General features: G+C 73.2%; 3 protein-coding genes across 4 annotated transcripts; 1 reads left to right on the top strand and 2 right to left on the bottom strand.

The window, feature by feature from the left end:
- Positions 1-1,022: 1,022 nt before the first annotated feature.
- GRIN1 (glutamate ionotropic receptor NMDA type subunit 1) lies at positions 1,023-23,798 on the top strand. Of its 2 annotated transcripts, XM_037491990.1 has the most exons (21): positions 1,023-1,280; positions 2,522-2,656; positions 4,627-4,803; positions 8,849-8,911; positions 9,606-9,706; positions 13,872-13,996; positions 14,062-14,236; positions 16,734-16,878; positions 16,976-17,059; positions 18,196-18,337; positions 18,417-18,544; positions 18,669-18,833; positions 18,907-19,025; positions 19,136-19,248; positions 19,318-19,466; positions 19,550-19,707; positions 19,967-20,128; positions 20,239-20,348; positions 20,427-20,572; positions 21,613-21,723; positions 23,708-23,798. In XM_037491990.1, exons 1-21 carry the CDS (start codon positions 1,023-1,025, stop codon positions 23,774-23,776), a joined length of 2,835 nt encoding a protein of 944 aa, XP_037347887.1. In that variant the 3' UTR covers positions 23,777-23,798. The 2 variants fall into 2 exon arrangements, with proteins under 2 accessions (XP_037347887.1, XP_037347888.1); XM_037491991.1 differs by lacking the exons at positions 8,849-8,911; positions 23,708-23,798 and adding an exon at positions 23,371-23,487.
- A 755-nt stretch (positions 23,799-24,553) lies between these two features.
- Positions 24,554-25,582, bottom strand: LRRC26 (leucine rich repeat containing 26). The gene is given in 3 exon segments (XM_037495380.1): positions 24,554-24,834; positions 24,924-25,483; positions 25,485-25,582. Coding segments are annotated over 3 exon segments (939 nt in total).
- Positions 25,583-26,332: 750 nt separating this feature from the next.
- TMEM210 (transmembrane protein 210) lies at positions 26,333-27,339 on the bottom strand. Its single transcript, XM_037494366.2, has 4 exons — positions 27,175-27,339; positions 26,887-27,022; positions 26,666-26,695; positions 26,333-26,572 (listed from the first exon to the last, which is right to left on the bottom strand). The coding sequence occupies exons 1-4, from the start codon at positions 27,260-27,262 to the stop codon at positions 26,380-26,382; spliced, it is 447 nt and encodes a 148-aa protein (XP_037350263.1). The 5' UTR covers positions 27,263-27,339; the 3' UTR covers positions 26,333-26,379.
- Positions 27,340-27,664: the final 325 nt, after the last annotated feature.

Genomic DNA, 27,664 nt, shown 5'->3' with positions numbered 1-27,664 from the left:
CCGCGGGGTGGGGCGGCGCGGCGCGTCTCCCCGCGACCCCGGTGCTCGGGTGCGGAGGCGCCGGCTGCAGCAGCGGCGCGGCGGGTCGCCCCAACAGCGGTTCCCGGGCGCCGAGCGCCAAGGGCCGGGGACGCGCCGCCGGGACCGCGGGGGCCAGGCCGGGGGGGGGCGGGCGCGCGGGGCGAGGCGCGCGCGGCGGGTCCGGGCTTTGTCCTGCGGGCGCCGCCGCGGGGGCTGCTCGCCCTCGGTTGCTGCGGGCGACCGCGCGTCACTGGCGGAGGCGGGCACCGCGGGCGCCGGGGGCGGGGGGCCGCGGGGCCGGGCGGAGGCAGAAGAGGACGCGCGCGGTCGGGGGAGTCAGCCTCGCACCCCCGGGGGGCAAGCGCTTCCGCCGCCCGTGGCCGCAGACGGGGCGCCCCGCGTGGCCCCCCTTGCCGGCCGGCGTCCCGACCCTCCGCCTCGCCGGCAGCCCCGCCTCTCCACGGGGTGGCCCCTGGACCCGCCTCGACCCCCGGGGGAGCCCGCCCACGCGGCCAGGCCGAGAGGGCCTCCCCCTCTTCTGGGCCTCCTGGAGGGGGAGCCCCGTCCCTCCCCCAGAGCCGCGAGTTAGGGCTCCTGCAGGCCCCGCGCCCGGGCTCGGACAGGCCCGGACCGCCGGCGCCGCGGAGAGCGCGCCCCGCCAGACAGGAGCCCGCCCCGCCCCGCCCCCCGCCCCCCGCTCGCGCGCGGGCACCCCGCTCCGCCCCGGCCCGCCCCCCGCTCCGCCGCGGGCCCGCCGCCCCGCACCCCGCTCGCGCGCGCCCGGCCCGCCGGTGCCCGCGGAGCGCAGGCGCGCACTCGGCTCGGCGGCGGGAGGCGGGGGCGGCGGGAGGGCGGCGACGTCGGCCCGGCTCGCGGCTCCGCGGCTGCCGCAGACGCCGCCGCGTCGGGACCGGAGCGCGCAGCCCGGAGCAGCGCCGCGTCCCCTGCCCGCGCCGGGCCGGCCCCGCTCAGCACCGCGGACAGCGCCGCCGCCGCGGCCCATGCGCACCATGCGCCTGCTGCCGCTCGCGCTGCTCGTGTCCTGCTCCGTGGCCCGCGCCGCCTGCGACCCCAAGATCGTCAACATCGGCGCGGTGCTGAGCACGCGCAAGCACGAGCAGATGTTCCGCGAGGCCGTGAACCAGGCCAACAAGCGGCACGGCGCCTGGAAGCTGCAGCTCAACGCCACCTCCGTCACGCACAAGCCCAACGCCATCCAGATGGCCCTGTCCGTGTGCGAGGACCTCATCTCCAGCCAGGTGCGCCCGCGCGGCTCTCCCGGGCGGGCGGCGGGCGGGCGGGGCGCGCGGCCCCCCGCGGGGTGACTGCGCCCTGGCGGCCGCGGGGCGCCGGCGGGGGGCGGGGGCCGGGGGGCACGGGAGGGACCCGGACTTGCGCCAGGGCCGGCGGGGCTGTCTTTGTTCCGCTCTGGCTCCGCCGCCCGCGGCCGCCAAGGACGCAGGGGGCACAGCGGCGGGCGGGGCGGCGGCAGGGAGGCGGCGGGGACCGCCTGGAGAGCCGTCTCCCCCAGAGGCAGCGGCGCCCCACGGCTGGGGGGAGCAGAACAGCTTACGTAAGCAGAGCCCCGCCGCCCCCGCGGCGCACACTTGCTCGCTGGCGCGTGCGAGGGACACGTGGGCCGCCGCCCGCACAGTCGTGCACAGCGCCCGGCACACTGCGCCTGCTCACTCCGCCCCCAGGGCACACACGCAAGCACGCGTGCTCACACGGTCACAGGGAGGGGGCGGCGCGAGGTGTCCAGAGAGGACCCCTTCTGGGGAGCCGTCCCTCCAGCTCCCCGTTGTGAGATCTGTGGGTTCTGTCACCTCAGAGCGCAGCCAGCGCCAGGAGCTGGGGGTGGCGCAGCTGCGCCCCACGGGCGGCACGCAGGCCCTCTCTGGCACTGGATGGGGCAAGCGGATGGAGGGGTGCAGGTCCTCCCTCGAGCATGTGCAGGAACACCCCCCGCTCCCACCCTGCCTGGCTGCACACAGGTCGCAGGACCTAGTCCCAAGGCCCCGCTGGGTGTCTCTGCCCCACCTTCCCGTCCCGGGCGCGTGGTCAGAGCTCAGAGCTGGCCCTGGTCGCGCGCCAGCTGGACTGAGACTGGCCCCAGGAGCCACTTGCACAGCGATGGGCATCCAGGGCACCTTCCGGCACCTCCTCCTGTGCCCACCTGCAGCACCCAGTACCTCTGGCGCGCAGGGGGTGGGCCGGGGCCCGAGGCCTCTGTCCACACGAGGCAGGGGCAGTGGCTGCGCTTCTCCTGCAAGGGTCTCAGGCCCCGTCAAGGCTTCTTTCCTGCAGGCAGGAGGGTCCACATGTCCCCCAGCCCAGGACTGGCTCTGCCCCACGCAGGGCTCCTGCGCGCTCCAGCCGTGCGGCGCTCTGGCCCAGCCTGGTGGGTGTGTCCTGGGCCCCAACGGCCACTGCTTCTGGCCATTCGCTCCTGGGCAGCGCTGGCCTGGCCTGCGGAGTCACCTGTGTCTCCTGTCCACAGGTCTATGCCATCCTGGTTAGCCACCCGCCCACCCCGAATGACCACTTCACGCCCACCCCCGTCTCCTACACGGCCGGCTTCTACCGCATCCCCGTGCTTGGGCTGACCACGCGCATGTCCATCTACTCCGACAAGGTGGGTCCTGCTGCCGCCGCGCTGCCACCGGGGCCCCGGGGACACCAAACCCCCCACACCCCACACACTCACCCCACACCCCACACTCACCCACACCCCACACACCCCACACACTCACCCACACCCCACACTCACCCCATACCCCACACTCACCCCACGCACTCACCTCACCCCCCACACTCACCCCCCACCCCACACACCACACACCACACACCCACACGCTCGCCTCACACCCCACACCCTCATCCCACACCCACACACCCCCCCACGTACTCACCCTCATCCCACATACTCACCCCACACCCCCCACACTCACACACTCACCCCGCACCCACCCCACACACTCACCCCACACTCTCACACGCACTCTCACACACACTCACAATTCTCATATTCACACATATTCATGCCCACACACTCACCCCTCACACACACTTACAAACATACCCACACATTCACACCCTCACACACACCCGCACACACACACTCGCAGCCTCACGGACACCCAGTAATGCACACTCACACCCGCAACACACAACTTCACAAACACAGATAAACCTGCAAAGGCGCACGCGTGTGCGGTCACCGTGTGTGCAGTCTGGGGACCCCGCACTGGGGCGCAGGGGGAGGAGGGGCAGCTCCGTGGACTGAGGGAACCTGGGCTGGGCCAAGCTCCTGCCAGCGCCTGGGGAGACCCGTCTGCTGGGGTGCAGGCTGGGAGCCGGAGCACCCCGCGGCCTGCTTCACCCCACTCCGGGCCTGGGATCCCCACAGACAGACCACAAGGGCCACGGGGCAGGAACCCCAGCTCTGGGCCAGAGCCGAGGGCCGGAGAGCCGCCGGGCCGCCCCGGGGCCCCTTTCTCCAGGGGTCTCCACCAGAGCCGGGAGCCCTAGAAAGAGCTGCCCCTGCTCGGCCCGGCGGGGGACCAGCCCCCTCCCCTCGGAGGGAGAACAGGGTGCGCCTGGCCCTCCGGGGCAGGACTGGCCTCCCCCCCCCCCCCCCCCCCCCCCCCCCCCCCCGCTGCCCGCCCTCCCCGCGCCCCCGCCCCCCTCGCTGGCCGGGTCAGCTCCGGCAGGTGCCCGCCCCATCCCCCACCCACCCACCCGGCCCCAAGCCCCACGGAGCCGGGGCCGCCAGCACCCGCAGACAGGGCCGCCCCAAGCCCGGCACGGAGTCGCGGGGGTCTGGGACCAGCCGGAGGGTTCCGAGCGCGGGGCCCCCCGGGTCCGCCCCCGCCCCCAGGCCGCCTCTCTGCCAGGCGGAGCCCGCCCCACGGCCGGGGCGGGAGCAGGGCCAGCGCGAGCGAGAGCGGGCGCGGAGGGGGCGCGGGGCGAGCGGAGGGGGCGCGGAGGGGGCGCGGAGGGGGCGCGGGGGGGGCGCGGAGGGGCATGGGCGCGCGCGGAGGGGCGCGGAGGGGGCGCGGAGAGGCGTGGGCGCGCGCGGAGGGGGCACGGAGGGGCGCGGAGGGGGCGCGGGAGGGGGCGCGGGAGGGGGCGCGGAGGGGGCGCGAAGGGGGCGCGGGAGGGGGCGCGGGAGGGGCGCGGAGGGGGCGCGGAGAGGCGTGGGCGCGCGCGGAGGGGGCGCGGAGGGGGCGCGGGAGGGGGCGCGGAGGGGCGCGGGGAGGGGGCGCGGGAGGGGGCGCGGAGGGGGCGCGGAGGGGGCGCGGGAGGAGGCGCGGGAGGGGGCGCGGAGGGGGCGCGGGAGGGGGCGCGGAGGGGGCGCGGGAGGGGGCGCGGAGGGGGCGCGGGAGGGGGCGCGGAGGGGGGCGCGGGAGGGGGCGCGGAGGGGGCGCGGAGGGGGCGCGGAGGGGCGCGGGAGGGGGCGCGGAGGGGCGCGGAGGGGGCGCGGAGGGGGCGCGGGAGGGGGCGCGGAGGGGGCGCGGGAGGGGGCGCGGAGGGGCGCGGAGGGGGGCGCGGAGGGGCGCGGGTGGCGGGCGGGAGCGCTCACCCCGCGCCGCCCGCCCGCAGAGCATCCACCTGAGCTTCCTGCGCACGGTGCCGCCCTACTCGCACCAGTCGAGCGTGTGGTTCGAGATGATGCGCGTGTACAGCTGGAACCACGTCATCCTGCTGGTCAGCGACGACCACGAGGGCCGCGCGGCGCAGAAGCGCCTGGAGACGCTGCTGGAGGAGCGCGAGTCCAAGGTGCGCGCGCCCCGCGGCCCGGCGTCCGTGCTCGTTGTGCCTCTCTCTCATCCGCATGCGCCCCCGGCCTGTCCTGGTCATCTCACCCGCTTTCGCCATTAGTCGAAATCTCCTTCGTGTCGAACCCTGCGGGGCGAAGGCTGGACCTCCTGGAGCTCCGCAAACACCCTCCGCCCCCCCGCCCCCCCGCCCACAGCCAGCGCCCCGCCCACAGCCAGCGCGCCCCGCCCCCGCCCCGCCCACAGCCAGCGCGCCCCGCCCACAGCCAGCGCCCCGCCCCCGCCCCCGCGAGGAAGCCGTGCCCCCCCCATACGCCCTGCCACGCCCACACCCTTGCCCGCGCCAGAGCCCAGCCCCGCCCCGCCCCCACCGCCCCGCCCCTCCACGACCCACCCACAGCCCACTCCCCGCCCCTCCCGCACCCCCTCCCCGCCTCGCCTCTCCCACGCCCGGTCCGGGCCGCCCCACAGGCCCCACAACCCCAGTCTTAGAGCTCGGGCGCCGCCGCCTGGGGCTCAGCGGCCTGACCGAGGCCCCGCCACGCCGCGTGCCCGCCCAGACACCCACCCACGCCCTCCCCCGGCCTCCTCCTCCCCCACGCACAGCTGCCCATCGCGCCCCCGGGAGCCCATCGCCCCAATGCCACCCCCATCCCAGCCTGGGCCTCGGCCCCCCGCTGGCCAGCTGAGCCCTGCCCCGGGGCGGCCTCCCACTCGCGGGCCACGCGCCTGCCGGGGCGCTGACCAGAGGAGGCGTTCTGGGGTCCCGGCGACCCCGCGCTCTCCCGGGTCACCGCGTGGCAGCCTGAGGAGGAGAGGGCGCCGGACAGGCCACGTCCCTCGGGCACCCAGACCCCCAGCACCCACGATCCCTCCACCCCCCCCTGCCCCGCCCACCCGGCCACGCACAGACCACGCCCGCCAGGGGACCACGCCCACCCGGGCCACGCCCAGACCACGCCCCCGGCCACGCCCAGCCACGCCCAGCCACGCCCACCCGGGCCTCGCATAGACCACACCTGGGGCCGCGCCACGCGGGCCACGGCAGAGAGGGCGGGTCCAGGCTGGGAGGGCCAGGGCGCCCGGCCGGGGGAGCGTGTCCTGCCGCCTGGTCAGGGCTGCCGCCCCCGAGGGCCCCCCAAGGCCCTGAGGCCCCAGAGGGCAGACCCAGAGGGTTGGGAGGGTCCCGCGGGGCTCAAGGGGGAAGGGCTGCGGCCGCCCCCGGTCCGCCCGCCCAGACACCCCGCAGCACCTCGCCGCACGCGCCCGCACACCCGGGCTCGGGGCACCCCTGCGCCCCGACAGCAGGCGCCCGCGCAGGAGCAACGCCCGCACGAGCCCCCACGCCGCACATGCCCCGCACACACCTCCGCACGCCCCACATGCCCCCACACACCCGCACGCGCCCCCCACATGCCCCCCGCACGCGCCCGCACACGCCCGCATACGCGCCCCGCACGCGCGCGCACATGCCCCCACACGTCCCCGCATGCCGCACACGCCCCCGCACGCTCCCGCACACGCCCCCGCACACGCCCTCGCAGGCCCGCACACGCCCCACATGCTCCACATGACCCGCAGGCCCCACACGCCCACACACGTCCCACATGCCCCCAACATGCCCCCACGAGCCCACATGCCCCCTACATGCCCCCACACGCCCCACATGCTCCACATGCCCACACACACCCGCACACACCCCACATGCTCCACATGACCCGCAGGCCCCACACTCCCACACATGTCCCACATGCCCCCAACATGCCCCCAAGAGCCCCACATGCCCCTACATGCCCCCACACGCCCCACATGCTCCACATGCCCACACACACCCGCACACGCCCCACATGCTCCACATGACCCGCAGGCCCCACACGCCCACACACGCCCCACATGCCCCCAACATGCCCCCACACGCCCCACATGCTCCACATGCCCGCACACGACCCCCGCAGTCCCCCACACGACCCCGCATGCCACACACACCCACACACGCCCCCACACGCCCGCACACATCCCTGCATGCCCCGCACACACCTCCTCATGCCCCTGCACACCCCACACACCCGCACACGTCCCTGCACGACCCCACACGCCCACACAAGTCCCCACATGACCCCACATGCCCCCACATGCCCCCGCACGCTCCACATGCCCCGCACACACTTCACAAACGCCTGCACACACACCACATGCCCCACACACCCACACATGTCCCTGCACACCCCGCACTTGCCCGCACAAGTCCCCACATGCTGCCGCCCACCCCACACACGTCCCCACAGGCCCCGCACACACCCCACACAACCAACATGCCTGCACACGTCCCCACATGCCCCCACATGCCCTGCACACACCCACACAGGCCCCACATGCCCTCAAATGCCCCCACACGATGCACACGTCCTGCACATCCCCACATGCCCCACACACGTCCCCACTCTCCCGGCACATGCCCCACACGTCCCCATACTCCCAGCACATGCCCCGCACATGCCACACACGTACCCGCATGCCACACATGCCCCACACATGTCCCCGCATGCCTCACACATGTCCCCACACACCCGCCCATGCCCCACATACCCCACACACATCCATGAATGCCTCACACCCCCACACGCCCTCACATGCCCCCCCACACACACACATGCCCCACACAGGCCTACAAATTCCCGCACACACCTGCACATGCCCCACACACCCACACACACCCCACACACCTGCACATGCCCCACACACGCCCTCAAATCCCTGCACAAGTCCCCGCATGCCCCGTACACGCCCCCACACACCCGCAATGCTCCCACATGCCCACACATGCTCTCACATGACCACACACGTCCCACAGCCCTACACACTCCCCCACAAGTCCTCACATGCCCCCACATGCCCCACACCTGCACATGCCCCCATACACCCACACACATCCCACACACCACATATGCCCCCATGCACCCCGCACACACCCCCATATGGCCGCACATGCCCCCCACACAACCGCACATGCCACATATGCCTGCACATGCTCCACACATGCCTGCACATGCCCCACACATGCCTGCGGACACAGTGCATGGCACACACATGCAAGCACAGGGGAGCACACCCATACATGCACTCAGACACACACACACCATGGGCACAGTGCAAGGGCACACACGTGCGCACACACGAACACACACATCAACGCAGGGCGCACATGCATTACACTGTGTGTTACCTGCCGGTGCACACAAACACGAAAGCAGAAGCACACACACAAACATGTGCATGGTGCGAAGCACACACATGCACACCACCCAGCACAGCACCCACAAACACGTGCACGTGTGCACACAGTGGCACATGTGCGCACATGTGCGTTTGCTTGCACTGGTGTGTTTGTGCTGTGTACACACGTGTGCGTGTGTGCATGCTTACACAGAAGTGTTCAGTGGCACTGGCCATCACGCCTCCCTCTTGGGCTATGTGGGCAAGCACCCCGAGCCGCTACCCAGGGCCCCCCAAGCCGGTACCCAGGTCCCCGCCCTCACCATAGACGCTGCCTGCACCACCTGGTCCCCACGCCCCAGTACATCACGGGGCCAGGGTCACGGAAAGGCAGTGGGAACAGACCCCCAGGCTCCAGAAGGCAGAAAGGAGACTCCCGAGTGGGGATGTAGGGAACAAGGCACAAGGGGGTGCTGTCACCCCATTCAGGCCTGACGCAGGCACCCCATGGCACACAGCACCCCACACTGCAGGGCCACACCGCAGGCGCATGCAGGGTGGGGTGGAGGAGGGACGCCAAGGGGCGCGCCCTGCTCAGGTGGGACAGGGCCGCCCTCCCTCCCGAGCGTGAGCACCTGCCAGAGCGCGGCTCGGGGCGCCGCTGGCCCCGTGCACCCCCCCACCCCCGCCCCACCGCCCCGGGGAGGTGTTTGCGAGCTCCAGGCCTGCAGACCTGCCGAGGAGGTGGTGTGATTGCTTTAGCGCCGTCATTTTCAACCGTTTATAATCTTCTTCTGTGTCTGCATATTTTCTCTGTGCACATTATTCATCAGAGTAAAAACAGGAACTATGAAAACCTCGGCCAACTGTCCTATGACCACAAGCGCGGACCCAAGGTATATATGCATGGACCTGCACGCCACCCACCGACTAGGGCCGGCTCGGCGCTCACCTCGGGCCGCCGTCCAGCCGCGCCGCACGCAGGCTGCGCAGAGCGAGGTCGTGAGGCAGGCAGTGCAGGCAGGACAGGGCCGCTGCGGGCCACCCCTGCGCCCACCGCGGCCTCGGTCGGGGCTGCGCCAGAGGCAGGCCCAGCGCAGGAGGAGCTGCTCTCGGGGAGTGCATGCAAACCTCTGGGGTCCCCGGGGTTTCCTCGTGGAACCCAGGAGGGGCCGCCCGCCCGCCCGCCGAGCTGGCCGCGCCCGCAGGGCCTGCAAACCGGGCCGAGAGGACAGCCCGTTGTGGAAAAGTCGGCCCCGTCTACTCCCGGTTGCGTTCCAAAACTCCTGATTCCTGTCCGCTGCACGCCTCTTCCTGAGACTCGGCCCACGTCAGCTTGCATGCTCAGCGCACAGTGAGAGCAGGAGTGAGCGGAGCGCCGCCCCAGGCGGCGCAGGAGCGCGAGCAGGACGAGCGTGCTGGGCAGGCAGAGTGGAGCGAGCAGGCAGGTGGACAGCGCAGGTGGCAGGTGCAGGCCACGGCAGCCCTAGCTCAGCTGCCTCGGGGTTCCTAGCGGCTGCGGCCACTGCTCGCCCTGGAGGCACCCCGTCCCCGCCAAGGCCACGGCTAACACTGTCGCTCACACCACAGGCGGAGAAGGTGCTGCAGTTTGACCCTGGAACCAAGAACGTGACGGCCCTGCTGATGGAGGCGCGAGAGCTGGAGGCCCGGGTCATCATCCTCTCGGCCAGGTGAGGCAGTGCCGGCTGCCCCGCACCCAGGGCTGCCGTGTCAGCTTCCTAATGTCTTTGGCAAAGAGCATGCATGTACGCACGCACAAGCACACAGTCTGTGTGCACGCACATGTGTGTGCACGTGCGGGCAGGCACACGTGTGAACATGCATGTACACATACACACGTGAACACCTACAGACATTTCCGTGTCGAATGTACCTACATACGTGTATGTGTGTGCACGTATACATACAGACACACGCACACGCACATACATTTCCGTGTAGAATGTACATACATGTGTGTGCACAGACACGTGCGCGCACACACTCACATACACGTACACACACTTCCGTGTAGAACATACATGCATGCACATGTGCACACGTACGCGCATGCATGCAGACACGTGCGCAAGTATGCCCACGTGCGCACTCACACCTGGGCGCCTGGCCACGCTGCGCCCTCGCGTCCAGCCTCCCCGCCTCTTTGGTTCCAGCTGCTCTTGCCGCTGGCCGTGGGCTGGCGCGGGGGCGAGCGGCGGCGGGGTCCTGCCCCGGGGAGTCACAGCTTGGGGTGCGGGGCCAGGGGCCAGTCACCCGAGGGGAGGCGGCATGTGTGCAGGTGAGCCGGGGAGGACCGCGGCAGGCTGAGGAATTAGAGCATCGTCTGGCAGCGCGAGGGGGACCCCAGGGGGAGCCCCGTGAACACCCGCGCCCCTGGACGGCGGCCGCTCCCGGCCCCAGGGACACGCCGGGGAGACGCTCCGTGCGCAAATGGCCACGCGCCCCCGGGAAGGGCAGGGCCAGGCCCCCGGGGCAGGAGCGAGAAGAGGTGGCCCCAGGCACGGCAGGGTCACCCCAGCCCGGGGCACGCCCCGACACTGCGTCCAGCGCTGCGGAGAACGGCAGCGGCCCGCGGGCAGGCAGGGGCGGCAGGGGCTGCCCGCCGCGCCCCGCTTTGAAGGAGGCAAACCGGAGCTCAGGGTCACGGCCCGCTGACGGGTCCTCAGCCCTGGGCAGTGCGGGAGAGGCTGGGGGAAAGGGTGAGCGCGAGCCCAGCGCGGGTGGGACACAGGGCCCCGGGGCACGCTCCGCGGAGCTCGAGCCCACGCAGGGAGAGCCCCGCCCACGGGAGCCCCGCCCCAGCCAAGCCCCGCCCGGGAACCGCCCCCCCAACCAAGCCCCGCCCCAACCAAGCCCCGCCCACGGAAGCCCCGCCCCGGCCAAGCCCCGCCCATGGAAGCCCCGCCTCGGCCAAGCCCCGCCCCAGCCAAGCCCCGCCCACGGGAGCCCCGCCCCAGCCAAGCCCCGCCCGGGAAGCTCCTCCCCAGCCAAGCCCCGCCCATGGGAGCCCCGCCCATGGGAGCCCCGCCCCGAGAGCCAGCCCCGCCCCGCCTCTTCCTTTCTTTCCAGACCCTGGCTCGGCCTCCCGCAGAGGAGCCGCGGGTGGGCTGGAGCCGCGGGGTGGGTGGGCTGGAGCCGCGGGGTGGGTGGGCTGGAGCCGCGGGTGGGCTGGAGCCGCGGGGTGGGCGGGCCGTGGGCAGGCGTCGGGCGAGCGGACGCGGCTCGCTGTGGACGGCCCATGCGCCCAGGACAGAGCAACTCCACGCGCATCACCCCGAACCCGTGCTCAGGTGCCGGGCGCTTTTGCAAAGGGTGAGATCCCACGGGGGGCGGGGGGGGCGGCGAGGGGGCACGGGCTGACGGGCGTGGCCGTTTCACGGCAGCGAGCGCCCAGTGAGGCCGTCCCTGCCCGGCCCGGAGGGGCCTCTGCCCTGCTTTCTCCCCGGTCCGCGAGCGCCCTCCGTGTCCAGGCGAGCCGGTCGCAGGCTGTGGTGAGGACTTGCGGACGGTCAGCTGGGAGGGCCCGGGGCGCTGCGGGCGCCCCCACACCTGCGTGTGAGCACGGCCAGAGCGGGACAGCGGGTGCAGCCCAGAGGTGAGCCCCCGCCCAAGAGCGTGGCAGGACACACGCACACACACAGCCACACACGCGCACATGTCCACACGCACACACACACCTGGCCACACGCACACACCCCTCCACACGCACACCTTCCACACTCATGCACATATGCCGCAACGCACAGATACAGCTTCACATGTGATCATACGTGCGTGCACATGGCCACAACCCACTCACGCCCACATGCATCCATGCACGTTCACACGCACACACGTGTACACATGCACAGGCCCACAACCCTCCACAGACCACACACACGCAACTACTCCCACATATGCATTCATGCAGGGCACACACGCCCACGTCCACACATCTGCACACCCCCACCTCCCCACACGTACACGTATGCCACCCACACAAGTACACACACCACATAACCCTACACGCACGTGCACACATGTCCATACACATGTACAGTTGCACCCACGTGTTCAGATATATACACCCCCTTCCACACACGCACACACATGTCCACACACATAACACATGCATCCACATACTCATCCATGTATGTTCACACAGTACAAACTCGCACATGCCCTCCACGCAGCACACACATGTGCACACATCCATGCACATGCATACACTGCCACAAAGGTACATGCACTCGCACATGTGCACACATCCACACATATTCCCACACACCAGCACATGTGTGCACACACCTACACATATAGGCAAATGCCCTCCCCACACAAATGCACACATAGCCCTCCACATGTGCTTACAACCTGTACACATATCCACAGGAGCCCACACGTCCACACACACCTCCACACACGGACACATACACATGCCGGTCCATATACATTCACATATCCCCACACACCCGCCTATGTGTGTGCACAACTCCACACGCCATCTACAACACAAGCGCCTTGACCGCACACATGTGCACACACGCGAACGCCACACAGGCACGTGGCTCACACGTGCCCCTCGCAGGCCCTCGCACATGTGGCACACACGGCTCCTTCCCAGCATGCGGTCAGGATGGGCGGTGCCAACCGAGCTGAGACAGCTGCAGGGCACCCCCACCCCTAGAGCTGCACAGGCCTGAGGCTGGGGTCAGCCGGTGGCAGTCGAGACTCCACCCAGCACACAGCCTCCCCATGCACACTGCAGACACTCAGGCACACCTATACACCCGTGTGCACGCGTGTCACCTACTCTGCACACCCACCAAGACACGTGCACCCCACTGCCCCCGAGCAGCAGCGTGCATGCCCACTGCATGCCCACGGCGCATGCGCCACACACTGCTGTGCATGCCCAGGCAGGGGCAGGCACTGGCCTCTTGGCCCTGGCGCTGCACCCGGACCCGCATGGCCATCCATCAGGCAGGCGAGAGGCTGTCCCTGCTGGAGCCTGCCGCAGAGCACAGGGCAGGGTGGGGGGCACAGGTCTTGGCAGCTGCAGAGCCTCCAGCAGTGACAGGCAGGCACAGGTGTGCGCCCATGTGAGCTGAGCCGCACACACCTGAGCCCCCGTTGGAGGCGGTGCCCAGTGTGCCTGGCGAGCTCGCTGGATGTGCTCAGCTGGGTAATGGGGTGGCACTGCCGGCACACCCCCACGCTGTGGTGCTTGCAGCTCTTCCCAGACACGCTGTGCCAGGAATAGTCCAATGCTTGGGCCACCTGTGCTGTCTGTGCCCAGTAGCCCATGTTTGGAGATGCAAACACCTCCTGGCATCAGGTGCCAGGTCCAGCCTGGCAGGGTAGGGACGGCGGAAGCAGGGAGAGGGTCCCCTGGGACTAGGTGCGTGGGCTGGCCTGTGAGGACACCCCAAGAGCTCAGGGCCCTGTGTGTGGGTGCCGCAAGGGGCGGCCGCGTCTCCCCCAGGGGCTCGGCCACTGCCTCTCACCAGCCCCGGAGCCTCCAGCCCCTCATCGCAACCGGTTGGGCCGGGCCGCGGGGGTGGCAGGAGCGCGGCTGAGGTGGCCGGGGCAGCACACACCTGGCTCTGCCTCCGCCCGCCGCCCAAGCCCCAGGCACACCCCCCCGCCCGGGAGGACCCAGCAGCACCCCGCCCACGCGGCGCCCCGGGCCGAGCCTGCCAGTGCCCCTGCCCTGGGGGCTGTGCTGCCCAGTGCGGCTGGGGGCCATCACCCGCCTCCAGCCCTCCAGGAGGGGCGCGCGAGGGAGGCGGGCGCCGGCCTGGGCCGGGCGGCCCGCGCGGCTGGAGTCGGCCGTCAGCCCGCTCTGCCCCGCAGCGAGGACGACGCGGCCACCGTGTACCGCGCGGCCGCCATGCTGAACATGACCGGCGCGGGCTACGTGTGGCTGGTGGGCGAGCGCGAGATCTCCGGGAACGCGCTGCGCTACGCCCGGACGGTGGGTGCCGGGCGGCGGGGGGGGGGCGGGGGGGGCCGCGCGGGGCGCGCTCAAGGCCGCGCTCCGCAGGCATCATCGGGCTGCAGCTCATCAACGGGAAGAACGAGTCGGCGCACATCAGCGACGCCGTGGGCGTGGTGGCGCAGGCCGTGCACGAGCTGCTGGAGAAGGAGAACATCACCGACCCGCCGCGGGGCTGCGTGGGCAACACCAACATCTGGAAGACCGGGCCGCTCTTCAAGAGGTGGGCGGCGCCGGGCGGGGCCCTCGGTGGGCGGGGCCTCTCGGGGTGGGCGGGGCCACCCTTCAAGAGGTGGGCGGCGCCCGGGGGCGGGGCCTCTCGGTGGGCGGGGCCTCTCCGGGGTGGGCGGGGCCGCCCTTCAAGAGGTGGGCGGCGCCCGGGGCGGGGCCTCTCGGTGGGCGGGCCTCTCCGGGGTGGGCGGGGCCGCCCTTCAAGAGGTGGGCGGGCCTCTGGGGCGGGGCCTCTCCGGGTGGGCGGGGCCTCTCCGGGTGGCGGGGCCTCTCCGGGTGGGCGGGGCCTCTCCTGGGGGCGGGGCCGCTCTTCAAGAGGTGGGCGGGCTCTCCTGGGTGGGCGGGCCGCTCTTCAAGAGGTGGGCGGTGCCCGGGGCGGGGCCTCTCGGGTGGGCGGGGCCTCACCGGGGTGGGCGGGGCCGCTCTTCAAGAGGTGGGCGGTGACCAGGCGGGGCCTCTCGGGTGGGTGGTGCCTCTCCGGGGTGGGCGGGGCCGCTCTTCAAGAGGTGGGCGGTGCCCGGGCGGGGCCTCTCTCGGTGGGCGGGGCCTCTCCGGGGTGGGCGGGGCCGCTCTTCAAGAGGTGGGCGGCGCCCGGGCGGGGCCTCTTGGTGGGCGGGGCCCTCCGGGGTGGGCGGGGCCGCCTTCAAGAGGTGGGCGGGCACTCTGGGGCGGGGCCTCTCCGGTGGGCGGGGCCTCTCCGGGTGGGCGGGGCCTCTCCTGGGGGCGGGGCCGCTCTTCAAGAGGTGGGCGGGCTCTCCTGGGTGGGCGGGGCCGCTCTTCAAGAGGTGGGCGGTGCCCGGGGCGGGGCCTCTCGGGTGGGCGGGGCCTCACCGGGGTGGGCGGGGCCGCTCTTCAAGAGGTGGGCGGCGCCCGGGGCGGGCCTCTCGGTGGGCGGGGCCTCTCCGGGGTGGGCGGGCCGCCCTTCAAGAGGTGGGCGGCGCCCGGGGCGGGGCCTCTCGGTGGGCGGGGCCTCTCCGGGTGGGCGGGGCCGCCCTCAAGAGGTGGGCGGCGCCCGGGGCTGGGCTCTCGGTGGGCGGGGCCTCTCCGGGGTGGCGGGGCCGCCCTTCAAGAGGTGGGCGGCGCCCGGGGCGGGGCCTCTCGGTGGGCGGGGCCTCTCCGGGGTGGGCGGGGCCGCTCTTCAAGAGGTGGGCGGCGCCCGGGGCGGGCCTCTCGGTGGGCGGGGCCTCTCCGGGGTGGGCGGGCCGCTCTTCAAGAGGTGGGCGGTGCCCGGGGCGGGGCCTCTCGGTGGGGGGGGCCTCTCCGGGGTGGGCGGGGCCGCCCTTCAAGAGGTGGGCGGGCACTCTGGGGCGGGGCCTCTCCGGGTGGGCGGGGCCTCTCCGGGTGGGCGGGGCCTCTCTGGGGGCGGGGCCGCTCTTCAAGAGGTGGGCGGGCTCTCCTGGGTGGGCGGGGCCGCTCTTCAAGAGGTGGGCGGTGCCCGGGGCGGGCCTCTCGGGTGGGCGGGGCCTCACCGGGGTGGGCGGGGCCACTCTTCAAGAGGTGGGCGGTGACCGGGGCGGGCCTCTCGGGTGGGTGGGGCCTCTCCGGGGTGGGCGAGGCCGCTCTTCAAGAGGTGGGTGGTGCTCCGGGGCGGGGCCTCTCTGGGTGGTGGGGCCTCTCTCCGGGGTGGGCGGGGCCTCTCCTGGGGGCGGGGCCTCTCCTGGAGGCGGGGCCGTTCTTCAGAGGTGGTGGGGGGCTCTCCTGGGTGGGGGGGCCTCTCTGAGGGTGGGTGGGTCCTCCTCTAGGGCAGGCGGGGCCTCTCGGGTGGGCGGGGCCGCTCTTCAAGAGGTGGGCGTGGCCTCTCCGAGGGTGGGCGGGGCCTCCTCTAGAGTGGATGAACCTGTTCTGGCGCAAAGATGGGCTGGGCTGCTCCAAGAAGTGGGAGTAGCTGCTCCCACAGCTCACGGGGGGCTCGCCTCCCAGCCCCCCGGCCATCTCCACGCCGACCGCCATCTGCCCTGTTTCCACACCAACACCTGCCACACGCTGAGGTGCTGGCCCAGGGCTCCGGCTCCCCTCCCCTGCCCCACCCCAGGGTGGCTGCCAGCGACTGGGCGGAGGCTCCTGCTGAGATGGGGACTGGGAGCTTCCGGGGACCCAGCAGGCCAGATAATGCGCCCAGGGGTGGCCCCGAGCCCCCAGTGGATGGTCCCGATCAGGCGGAGCTAACTCGGCCCCTCGGATCCCACGCCCGGGTGGTGCGGGCCAGCCCTTCACGAGGCCCCCTGGAGGAGCAGCGAGCGGAGTCGCTGGGCAGAGCCCCTGGTGCCCGCACAGTGGCACCCGGCAGGCGGGGACGGCGGCACCAGACTTGTCCTTAGGCTCTGCCGCGGCTCTGGAGGCCGCCTGGCGCTCGGGCCACGCGGCCGTGCTGTCCTGGGGCCCGGGCACTAGAGCAGGTCACTGCCCTGATGCCCGTTCTTGGGAGGGAGCGGGAGGGGCATGTGCGTTCCAGAGCGGGGCGACCCCGAGGCTCCCGCCTGCCTCCCCAGGGTGCTGATGTCCTCTAAGTACGCCGAGGGCGTGACCGGCCGCGTGGAGTTCAATGAGGACGGGGACCGCAAGTTCGCCAACTACAGCATCATGAACCTGCAGAACCGCAAGCTGGTGCAAGTGGGGGTTTACAACGGCACCCATGTAGGTGGGGGTCATGAGGGGGTGGGGGCTGGGGCCTTAGGGTCCCGGGGCCAAGACCCCTGCGTGGCCACCCTCCATCTCATACTCCCACCCCCAGGTCATCCCCAACGACAGGAAGATCATCTGGCCAGGCGGGGAGACAGAGAGGCCTCGAGGATATCAGATGTCCACCAGGCTGAAGGTGCACCCCCAGACGTGCCAGGCAGCCTGCAGGCCCCACAAGGGGGCAGCCAGGCCAGCGGATGTGGCCAGAGGCGGGGCTGGCGCCTGCCGCATGCACCTGGCTGGGCAGGGCGCAGCGGGTGGGAGAGGAGCGCGGCTGCCGCCCCCCACCCCCCGTGGGGCGTGGCCCACTTAGGTCTGGGGGAGCCAGCTGGGGTGGGGACCCCCTGGGGACATGCCGGTGAGTGATGATCGTAGCCCGCTCCTCAGAGCCCGTCCTGGGTCCCCTCCCTGGGCACGCGCCCCTGCCGTCTGCCCAGGCTGTCTCTGGGAGCCCCCCGAGGGGCGCAGCATGCCAGCAGCTGGCCTGGCACAGGTGGGAGCGGGAGCACACCCCAGCCTCTCGGGGTCCCTAGTCCTCGGTGTCCCTTGACCCGTCTGCCTCCATGGCCCTGCGGCTTCTCCCCGCTCCCGTCGTCAGTGCCACCCGCAGTCACCACCTCTGGGAGGCGCCTGGGCTCTCCCCAAGTCACACAGCCCCTCCGCAGTTCCGCCAGCGCACCCTGAAAAACCCAGCCGGGCTTTGCAACTTATTTTTGGCCTCAGTGGACTTTTAAAAGCACAAATATATTTCGCTTGCACAGGAGAAAAAGCGAGATGAAAGTGTAAAGAGCCCCCAAGCCCCGGGAGACAAGGGCCAAAATGCTGCGGAGGGAGAGGCTCAGCCTGCCCGACCCGCCCGGCCCACCTGCCCCACGCGCCCTCTGCCGGCTCCGCGCCAGCATAGCCCCGGGGCAGCCAGACCTGGGGAGGCTGAGGGCAGGAGGTGGACCCTGTGGGTCCAGGCCCTGAGCCAGCAGAGTGGACACGACAGTCGGTGGGCACGGCACTGTCCCCTGGCGGCAGGCGCTGGGCTGGCGGGGGGGGGTCTCTTCCTGAGAGGTCGGTGCGGGGCGCCGGGCATTCAGGCGGCGGTGGAGGGTGGGGTGCGGGGGCTGGGACCACAAGGAAAGCGCCCCGAGGCAGGGACCCCAGGACCGCAGGGCCCACTGGGGAGGCGCGTGGGATCCGGAAGGGCCGCAGGAAGGGCCGCGCCTGAGAAGGGCCGGCGCGGGCCGCGGCGCAGTGGTGCGAGCTGGTCTCCCGCGCCCCTAGATCGTGACGATCCACCAGGAGCCCTTCGTGTACGTGAAGCCCACGCTGAGCGACGGCACGTGCAAGGAGGAGTTCACGGTCAACGGCGACCCGGTCAAGAAGGTGATCTGCACCGGGCCCAACGACACGTCCCCCGGCAGCCGTGAGTTCGGGGCCGGGTGTGCGGGCGGGGCGGGGGGCGGGGTGCCCGGCCCCCGGGTGACCGCCCCTCCCGCCCGCAGCCCGCCACACCGTGCCCCAGTGCTGCTACGGCTTCTGCGTGGACCTGCTCATCAAGCTGGCGCGCACCATGAACTTCACCTACGAGGTGCACCTGGTGGCCGACGGCAAGTTCGGCACGCAGGAGCGGGTAGGCGCCGGCCCGGGCGGGCCTCGGCGGCGGGCGGGCGCTGGAGCGGGCCGCCCCCAGGGGGCCTCGGGCGGGAGCCCGTCTCGCCGGCGCGGCCGCGACGCCCGGTGCCCGTCGCCCGCAGGTGAACAACAGCAACAAGAAGGAGTGGAACGGGATGATGGGCGAGCTGCTCAGCGGGCAGGCGGACATGATCGTGGCGCCGCTGACCATCAACAACGAGCGAGCGCAGTACATAGAGTTCTCCAAGCCCTTCAAGTACCAGGGCCTGACCATTCTGGTCAAGAAGGTGGGCGCGGCCGGCGGGGCTGGGCGGGCGCGCGGGGAGGGCCCGGAGGGCGCTGACGGCCCGCCCGCCGCAGGAGATCCCGCGGAGCACGCTGGACTCGTTCATGCAGCCCTTCCAGAGCACGCTGTGGCTGCTGGTGGGGCTGTCGGTGCACGTGGTGGCCGTGATGCTCTACCTGCTGGATCGCTTCAGGTGAGCGCGGCCCGGGGGCCGGACCCCTCCACCGGCGGGGCGGGCGGAGCCGGGAGGGCGGGCAGGAGCGCCTCTCCCGCCCTCTCCCGCCCGCCCTCTGCGCCCCGCAGCCCCTTCGGACGGTTCAAGGTGAACAGCGAGGAGGAGGAGGAGGACGCGCTGACCCTGTCTTCGGCCATGTGGTTCTCCTGGGGCGTCCTTCTCAACTCGGGCATCGGCGAAGGTGAGGCCGCAGCCGGCTGCCCCCCCCCCGCGCCCCGCCACCTGGCAGCTGACGCCGCTCTGCCCGCAGGCGCCCCCCGAAGCTTCTCAGCGCGCATCCTGGGCATGGTGTGGGCCGGCTTCGCCATGATCATCGTGGCCTCCTACACCGCCAACCTGGCGGCCTTCCTGGTGCTGGACCGGCCGGAGGAGCGCATCACCGGCATCAACGACCCCCGGGTGAGGCCCGGCCCCACAGGGGCAGGGGTGGCGGGTCAGCGGGCTGGCCTGGAGCGCCGCCTGAGCCCGCGCCCGCCCCGCAGCTGCGGAATCCCTCGGACAAGTTCATCTACGCGACGGTGAAGCAGAGCTCGGTGGACATCTACTTCCGGCGGCAGGTGGAGCTGAGCACCATGTACCGGCACATGGAGAAGCACAACTATGAGAGCGCCGCCGAGGCCATCCAGGCCGTGCGGGACAAGTGAGGGCGGGGCGGGCTGGGGGCCGGGGCGGGGCGGGCCGGCCCGGGGGCGGGGCGGGGCGTGAGGCGAGCTGAGTGGGACCAGAAAGGGGCTTGGGGCTGGAAGGGGGAGCTGCCAGCGTGGGACAGGGGCCGCTCCCCAGTGTGGTCAGGTGGGCGTCCAGGGCGGGCTGGGAGAGCCACGAGGCCGGCAGCGGACGGCGCGCGAGTGGGGGCGCCGGCAGCCGGTCGCCAGGCCCCAGGGACCCTGTGCCCGCAGCAAGCTGCACGCCTTCATCTGGGACTCGGCGGTGCTGGAGTTCGAGGCCTCGCAGAAGTGCGACCTGGTGACCACGGGCGAGCTCTTCTTCCGCTCGGGCTTCGGCATCGGCATGCGCAAGGACAGCCCCTGGAAGCAGAACGTCTCCCTGTCCATCCTCAAGTGAGCCCGCATCCCCCTGGCCGCCCCCTGGCCGCCCCCCTGCCCCGCCCCTCCCCGCAGACCCTGTCCAGGGCTGTGCCCGGCGCCGCCCACAGCCCCCACGCCCCCAGGTCCCATGAGAACGGCTTCATGGAGGACCTGGACAAGACGTGGGTGCGGTACCAGGAGTGCGACTCCCGCAGCAACGCCCCCGCCACCCTCACCTTCGAGAACATGGCAGGTGCGTCCCCGGCCTCCCAGCCTGCACCGGCCCTGGCCTCCCCGGGGCCACGATGCTGAGGCGCCCGCCTGCCCGCAGGGGTCTTCATGCTGGTGGCTGGGGGCATCGTGGCCGGGATCTTCCTGATCTTCATCGAGATCGCCTACAAGCGGCACAAGGACGCGCGCCGGAAGCAGATGCAGCTGGCCTTCGCCGCGGTGAACGTGTGGCGGAAGAACCTGCAGGTAGGGCAGGACACCCTCCGAGGCCTGGTGCCCACGGCCCGGCCTGGCCCTGGCCCCGCTCCGTCCACGCGGGTGAAGCGCTGGCTCCGGCTCCCGAGCCCGCGTGGGCAGGACCGGAACCGGGAGCCGGCCAGGCCCTCACCGCCGGGCCCACCTGCGGGCGGCCGTCCGCTGCAGAGCCGGCCAGGGGAGGCACGCGCCCTGCTCCCAGCCTCCGCCTGGCCCCTCTGTCTCCAGAGCCGCCCGCTGGCACGCGTCCGTGGGAAGGCAGACTGAGGCAGGGTAAGACAGGGCCCGCGCGAGTCCAGGACGCATCCGCCGCCTCCCCGCCTCGGAGCCCTCCCTGCGCCCTGCTGCGTCCTGCGCTCCGGCCCCGGCTGCATCCGCCCGCCTGCGCCCAGGCTGGTCTGCGGAGGGGGCCCCTCGGGCGGCCACGGCCACGGAGCCGGGCTGGGGGGCCCGAGGCCGTCCGTCTGCTCCGTCTCTTCTCTTTCTCTGGTGCCGCCCAGAGCCTGTTTGGGGTGGGCTGTGAGCAGGCACGGGGCCGCTGGCAGCGCGGGCACCTCTCATCCGCCCCCTCTTGCCCCGGGACCTGGCTGCGGCCCTCACTGGAGGCGCAGGCCCCCCGGCGTCCGAGCAGAGCCAGGGCCCGGTGGCCTCCGCCGCCATCGCTCCAGCCCCTCGTCACCTCCCGCCCGCAGCCCCTCGGGCCCCCCGCATCTTGGCGAGTGCCTCTCGGGGGCCGTCTGGCTGGCGGGGACCCCGCCCCTGGATCACCGGTCCCGGGGGCCACCGGGAGTCAGCCAGCCAGACGAAGCTCCCAGGACGAGAGCCAGACAGGCCCAGGCCGGCCCCAGCACGAGTCAGCTCAGGCCTGCGCCCCGGGCAGGAGCCGACGTCCGCCCGGCCCTCCGTGCAGCGCAGGCAGGCAGGAGCGAGGGCCGAGTGGCGGCCAGGCCGGGCAGCGGCCCCCAAGGAGCAGCGAGGGCAGTGCGGCGGCCCTCCGTAGCCGTCTAATCACTTATACATATTCATTTTAGGATAGAAAGAGTGGTAGAGCAGAGCCCGACCCTAAAAAGAAAGCCACATTTAGGGCTATCACCTCCACGCTGGCTTCCAGCTTCAAGAGACGTAGGTCCTCCAAAGACACGGTAAGGGAGCCCAGCCCCGCGTCTGCGAGTCCGCGCCCTCCGTGTCCGTCTCCCGTCTCCCCCCGGCCGTCCGCCATCTCTACGCGCCCGCACACGAGGTCTTCGCCCTCGACTCCGCCCCCGGGCCGCGCCCCCATGTCTCTGCGTCCGTCTGCCCCTGCCGCGGCGCCGCGCCATCCCGGAGCTGTGTCATGTCGTGGGCCGCCGGGGCCGCGCTGCCCTAGGCCCGGCCCTCGCCGGGGGCCGCCCACCTGTCACCTCGTCCCTCAGCCTCTCCATCGGAGCCTGCCGCCCCCCGCCGCGGCGTCCGTGGGGGCGGCTGTAGTGTCCCATCCGTCCGTCTGTCTGGCCCAGCCCGCAGGCGCCGTGTCGCGTGTCTCGCAGCCTGTGCGTCCCTCGTGTGGTCTGTGTGGCCGGGGCCGGCGCCGGGCCTGGCTCCGTCTGGGTGGACGGCTGGGGCCCGCAGTTGGCACGGGCCCTGGCCACAGGGGGCCGCCAGATGGGGGTGGGGAGACCCCAGGGGGCGAGCGCCACCCCTGGCCAAGCCGGGGCCTCCGGGAAGCCTGAGAGCGGTGGGGCAGCCCATCAGCCAGGGCCTGCCGTGCTGCGGGCGACTCAGGCTCCCAGCCAGAGGCCCAGGGCAGCGAGGCCGCTCTAGGGGGACACACCCTCACCCCTGCCCCGCTAGAGGCCACCATCAGAGCCCCGCCTTCCACCTGGGCCCAGGGCTCCCCCGCCCGCCTGCCTCAGCCCCTTGTCACCGCGCAGCTGCGCACGGGGGACCGGAGCCCCACACGTGTCCAGCCCTGCTGGGGAACTGCCGGGGCGCCCGGGGGCCTCCCTGAAGTCCAGGGGTAGACCGGCCTCCAGCCCACGGGGCGCGCCCCCCTCATGGCAGCAGCACAGGAAGGGGGCAGGCAGCCGGGGCACAGAGCCGCCCTAGTCTGAGGAGGCTGGGGCTTCCCCGGAGGGGCCCGGAGGCCTGGAGGCCCCGCTTCTGAGTGGGGGGGTCAGTGCAGGAGGAAGCCGGAGCGCGGGGTCCACCGCGGGGCTGCAGCACAGCCGCCCCTGGGCGCCCCAGGCCCGGGAGGTGGGCGGAGCCTGAGCCGGGGGGGGGGGGGGGGGGCCGGCTGGCGGGGAGTTGGGGAGAGCGGCAGGAGTGCAGGTGGGGGGCAGGCTGGGAGGGGCCCCCTGCTGACAGAGCAGCGCTGGGAGCAGGCGTGGCGGCGGCCGGCCGGCCAGCAGGCAGGGGCAGCTCTCTCGCCCACCCCGAGCAGACACACGGCCCCTCGGCTGCTCAGGGGCAGCTCAGAGACCCTCCCGTGCCTTTGGGGGGACGCTCCCAGCGGACTCAGGCCCGGGGCTCCCTGGGCGCCAGGGACCGTCCCCCAGGCTAGCCCTGGCGCCACGTGGCATCTGGGAAGGCCCTGCCCTGCAGGATGACTGGGGGGCGCGGGGAGGGCCGCTCAGCCCCCAGGGGCGGTCGGGGTGGGGGCTCTGCTGGGAGGGTGGGGCTGGTCCGGCTGCTGAGATCCTCTGCCCCTGTCCTGTGGCCGGTCCAGGCCCGGGTGGCACTGGGCGCTCAGGGCTGGGGTCCCTGGCGGCCGGCGGGGCCAGCGGGTATTGATTGTTGGTTCTTATTTATAGAGCACCGGGGGTGGACGCGGCGCTTTGCAAAACCAAAAAGACACAGTGCTGCCGCGACGCGCTATTGAGAGGGAGGAGGGCCAGCTGCAGATGTGCGCCCGGCATAGGGAGAGCTGAGACGCCCTGCCCGCCCTCCTCTGCCCCCCTCCCCCGCAGACAGACAGACGGACGGACGGGACAGCGGCCCGGCCCACGCAGAGCCCCGGAGCACCGCGGGGCCCGGGAGGAGCCCCGGCCCGGCCGCGCCCCGCCTGGAGGGGCGGCCGCAGCAGTCCCGCCCCGCGCGCGCGCCCGGCGCCGGCTAACGGGCTGCCTTGTCTGTGATTCTATTTTGCAGCAGTGCCACCCCACTGATATCACGGGCCCGCTCAACCTCTCAGATCCCTCGGTCAGCACCGTGGTGTGAGGCCCCCGGAGGCGCCCGCCTGCCCAGTTAGCCCGGCCAAGGACACTGATGGGTCCTGCTGCTCGGGAAGGCCCGAGGGAAGCCCACCCGCCCCGAGACCGCCCAGCTGGGCCTCCCGCGCGCCCGCCTGGCTGCCTGGCGGGCGGCCCCTGCCGGACCGAGGCGCGGACCAGCGCGGCGGCGAAGGACCAGAGCTGAGCTGGCTGGGCAGGGCCGCGGGCGCTCCGGCAGAGGCAGGGCCCCGGGGTCTCCGGCGGGGGGAGAGGGAGCTGAGCTGGCCCGGGGAGGGGCTGCCCGAGGCCGAGGCCCGCCCTCCTCGGCCTCCCCCAGTCACCGGGCGCGCCCGCCTCGCGCCCGCCGCCTGCTCCCGCCCGCGCGGCCGCGCTCCGGCCCTGCCCTCCCCGCCGCCGAGCCCCCCCCGCCGCCTCCCGGCCGCGCTGGGCTCCCCGCCGCCCGCCGCCCGCCGCCGGCCGGCTGGGGAGGGCGGAGCGCGCAGCCCAGGACGGCGGCCCCACGCCCGCCCGCCCGCCCGCCCGGGACTGTCCGCCGCCCGCCCGCCCCCCGCCCCCTTGTACAGGCCCAGCCTCCCGCCCCCGGCCCGGCCGTGCCTTCCCCTCGCCCGCGCGCAGCCCGGCCCGGCCCCGGGCGCCCCCGCCCCGGTGTGTGCCCAGGTGATGCCTAAAGGAATGTCGCGAAACTGCGTCCGTGTCGTTGCTGCGCCTGCGGGGGGCGGGGGCGGGGGGGCGGGGGCGGGGCGGGGCGCGCAGCCCCGACGGCTCAGGCGGGGCCCGCGGCGGGGGGCCCGGGGCCCGGGGGTCTCCTCGGCGCGCGGCGGGCCTCGGGGCGGCGGCGGCGCGCGCGGCAGGCGGTGACCGCGGCGCCCAGCGCGAGGCAGGCGGCCAGGCTGGCGAGGAAGGAGCCGGGGCCGAGCGCGCAGGCCACGGCCAGGTCCCGCGCGGAGAGCGGCCGCCCGCAGTGCGCGAAGGCGGCGTCGGGGAGCGCGGCCAGGGCGGTGGGCGTCGGGAGCCCGGGCGCCGCGCACTGCGCGGTCTCGGCGTCTGCGGGACAGGGCGCGGCGTCAGGCGTCGGGCGGCCGCAGCGGCCGCGGCCCGCGTCCCCCCGCGCGCCCCCGGCCCCGAGGGCTCACCTGGCGCCGGGCGCGGGTGCCGGCGCAGCCAGGCGCAGAGGGGGCGCAGGCGGCAGCCGCAGACCCAGGGGTTCCCGCGCAGGCGCAGCGTGCGGAGCGCGGGCAGGCCGGCCAGCAGGCCCGGCGCGAGCGCCTCCAGCTCGTTGTCCTGCAGGCTGAGCGCGCGCAGCAGCGGGAGCGCGCCCAGCGCCGCGGGCTCCAGGCGCGCCAGCCGGTTGCCGGTCAGCGCGAGGGCGCGCAGCGAGCGCAGCGGCTGGAAGGTGCCGGGCGCCAGCACCGCCAGCTGGTTGGCGCTGAGGTCGAGCAGCTGCAGCGCGCCCAGGCCCCAGAAGGCCCGCGCGTGCAGCCGGCGCAGCCCGTTCTCGCGCAGGTCCAGGCGCTGCAGCGCGGCCGCGCCCTCGAAGGCGCGGGCAGGCAGCGCGCGCACGCGGTTGCGGTCCAGCAGCAGCGCGCGCACGTGCGGGGTCAGCCCCGCGGGCACGGCGGGCAGCGCGCGCCCCGAGCAGTTGGCCAGGCCGCCCGGCGCGCACGCGCACGCCTCGGGGCAGCGCGGGGTCCCCCGGGGCGGCCGCCGCGGGCGTCTGGTCCCAGGCCGGCCTCGACCACAGCAGCAGCAGCCACAGCGGCGGCGGCAGCCGCGAGAGAGCGGGGCGCCGCATGGGGGCAGCGGCCCGCAGCCCGCGTCTCCCGAGCCCGCCCGCGCCGAGTGTCCGCGCTCGGGCCAGAGAGCCGGCAGGTCCTGCCCCACGGCTGGTCCCGCGCCCGGGGCGGGGGCTGGGCACGCGGCCAGCGCTCTGCCCGGCCAGCCACCTGTCCCGGAGCTCCGGGATCCTGTCCGCCCTGTACCTGCCGCGGAGCTGGCAGCCCCCGCCCCTGCCCGCAGCGTCCACCGCCGCGCACGGAGGCGGGAACGGCACCCGCTGAGCTCAAAGCAGCACCCCAAAGCCACGCGGTGCCCTGCTCCTCACCCCAACCTGCCAGTCCCCCGGGCTCCGCAGTGAGCCTAGCACGCGCACACGCAGACCCCCACAGGATGACCGGGGGACGACCGGCAGGGCAGACACGGCCCAGGGACAAGCGGCGGGTGTCCCTGACGCAGGGGAAGCAGAGTCTCCCCAACTGCCCCCCCAGGACTCCCAGAACCTCCAGGAGCCAATGTGGGTGGGGCCGGGCGCTGGGAGTTGCCGGGGCGGGGCCGGACGCCCAGGGGCCCAGGACAAAGCAGCAGGAGGAGGCAGGAGGGGAGCTGGACTGAGGCCCCAGCCTGAGCGCCAACCCAGGGGCGGGGCTCCCTGTCCACCCCGTGCACAGTGGTGTCTGGCGTGGGGAGAAAGGGGGTGCCCACCTCCTCGCCACCCCCGGCGCAGCTGACGGGCCTCCGCAGGGGCCGGTGGAGAGGACAGCGCAGGGTCACTAGCTAGCGTTTAATCCCCCGCCCCGGCTGCCCCAGCCCTGCTCAGGAGGGGGCTGGCGAGGCGGACCGCTCCTCCATGGTCAGCGAGGCCGTCATGGAGTCCATGGCCACCAGGCCCCGGCTCTCCAGGGCTGGCATCACGCAGCCCTCCAGCCGGGGGTCCACGAGGTGGGACTGTACACGCACCGAGCGCAGGTCCATGCGATCTTCCTGGACCCCGAAGTGCCCCACCAACCTGCATGACACCACCGGGTCGTGCTGGCCAGCCGGGCCCGAGCCTGGCCTCCCAGAGCAGGGGCCCGGCCGGCCCTCCTCGGGAGCCACTCACCTGCTGTCCATCTCTCCGAGGCACTTCTCACTGGGGGGCACAAAGGTGGGCGTGAATCCCTCCAGGGGCCTGACTCTGCTCCTCGCCCTGCCCGGCTCTCCTGGACGTGGCCCCCGAGCCCTGCTGACAGCCCCCGCCCACAGAGGCCACGCTCCCCCGACCCCGGGGCCCATAGGGCCAGCGCAGGCAGCACAGCCCGGGCCCACCTGGGGCTCACCCACCCCTTGGAGCGCATGACGCCAACGACCACGATGACCAGGGCACAGAAGCAGCTGGCGCTGACGCCGGCCAGCACCACAATCAGGGCGATGAGGGCCTCGCGGCTGAGGCCCAGACCGCACTCGCAGTTGGCCGCAGCTGCAGAGACAGGCCGGGTGGCCGTCACCCCCGGCAGAGGGCCCCAGGCCCGCCCCCATCCCCCGCCCCGGCCGCCCCCAGACACAGGGGCGCCCGATGGGCCCAGGCAAGGGAGGCGTGCTGGCCGGAGGGGGGACTGGGGCAGGAGGCACCTGCTGCAGGGATGAGCGAAAGGGACAAGCCTATCAGACCAAGGGGGATGCCGAGCAGGCAAGAGTCAAGCTGGGGACGGGGGGCCATGTCCAGCCGGGCCCCACCGCACACCTCTGGCCACAACTCATTGGAAGGCGCTGACCTCACAGTAGGGCTGAAGCAGGGCAGGTGGGGGCAGGGCCCAGGTGGAGCCGCCCTCGGGCGCCCGGATCAAGCCGCCCCGGGGCAGCCGGGGTGGACAGGAGCCGGCCCGAGGCCCAGGCAGCAGTGGGCTGCATGATCTTGGGGAGCGGTCCTTGCAAGCAAAGCTGCACTTGGCCCTGGGGCGACGGTGGCCAGGAGCCACGGGAAGTCCCAAGGGCAGGCGGCCCAGCCACAGGGGCCTCTCGGGACAGGGGCTCCAGCTGGGCGCCACGAAGGCTGGGCACACACACAAGGCCCTTGTGCCGGCACGCTGCAGACTCCCAAGGCCTGCGGCGCCCCAAACAA

This window comes from Talpa occidentalis, unplaced genomic scaffold (genome assembly GCF_014898055.3).
Source record: "Talpa occidentalis isolate TD23 unplaced genomic scaffold, MPIMG_talOcc4v2.1 talOcc4.7, whole genome shotgun sequence".
Lineage (NCBI taxonomy): Eukaryota > Metazoa > Chordata > Mammalia > Eulipotyphla > Talpidae > Talpa > Talpa occidentalis.
This window is presented reverse-complemented; position numbering and strand designations above follow the sequence as displayed.

Coding starts and splice junctions, on each gene's coding strand:
- TMEM210 (XM_037494366.2), bottom strand. CDS start 27,262: ATGGCCCCCCGTCCCCAGCTTGACTCTTGCCTGCTCGGCATCCCCCTT. Junction 26,696..26,886: donor GGCGTCATGCGCTCCAAGGG/GTGGGTGAGCCC, acceptor TGTGCCCCCCAG/TGAGAAGTGCCTCGGAGAGA. Junction 26,573..26,665: donor CTCGGAGAGATGGACAGCAG/GTGAGTGGCTCC, acceptor GGTGTCATGCAG/GTTGGTGGGGCACTTCGGGG.
- GRIN1 (XM_037491990.1), top strand. CDS start 1,023: ATGCGCACCATGCGCCTGCTGCCGCTCGCGCTGCTCGTGTCCTGCTCC. Junction 2,657..4,626: donor TGTCCATCTACTCCGACAAG/GTGGGTCCTGCT, acceptor GCCCGCCCGCAG/AGCATCCACCTGAGCTTCCT. Junction 8,912..9,605: donor ACCACAAGCGCGGACCCAAG/GTATATATGCAT, acceptor CTCACACCACAG/GCGGAGAAGGTGCTGCAGTT.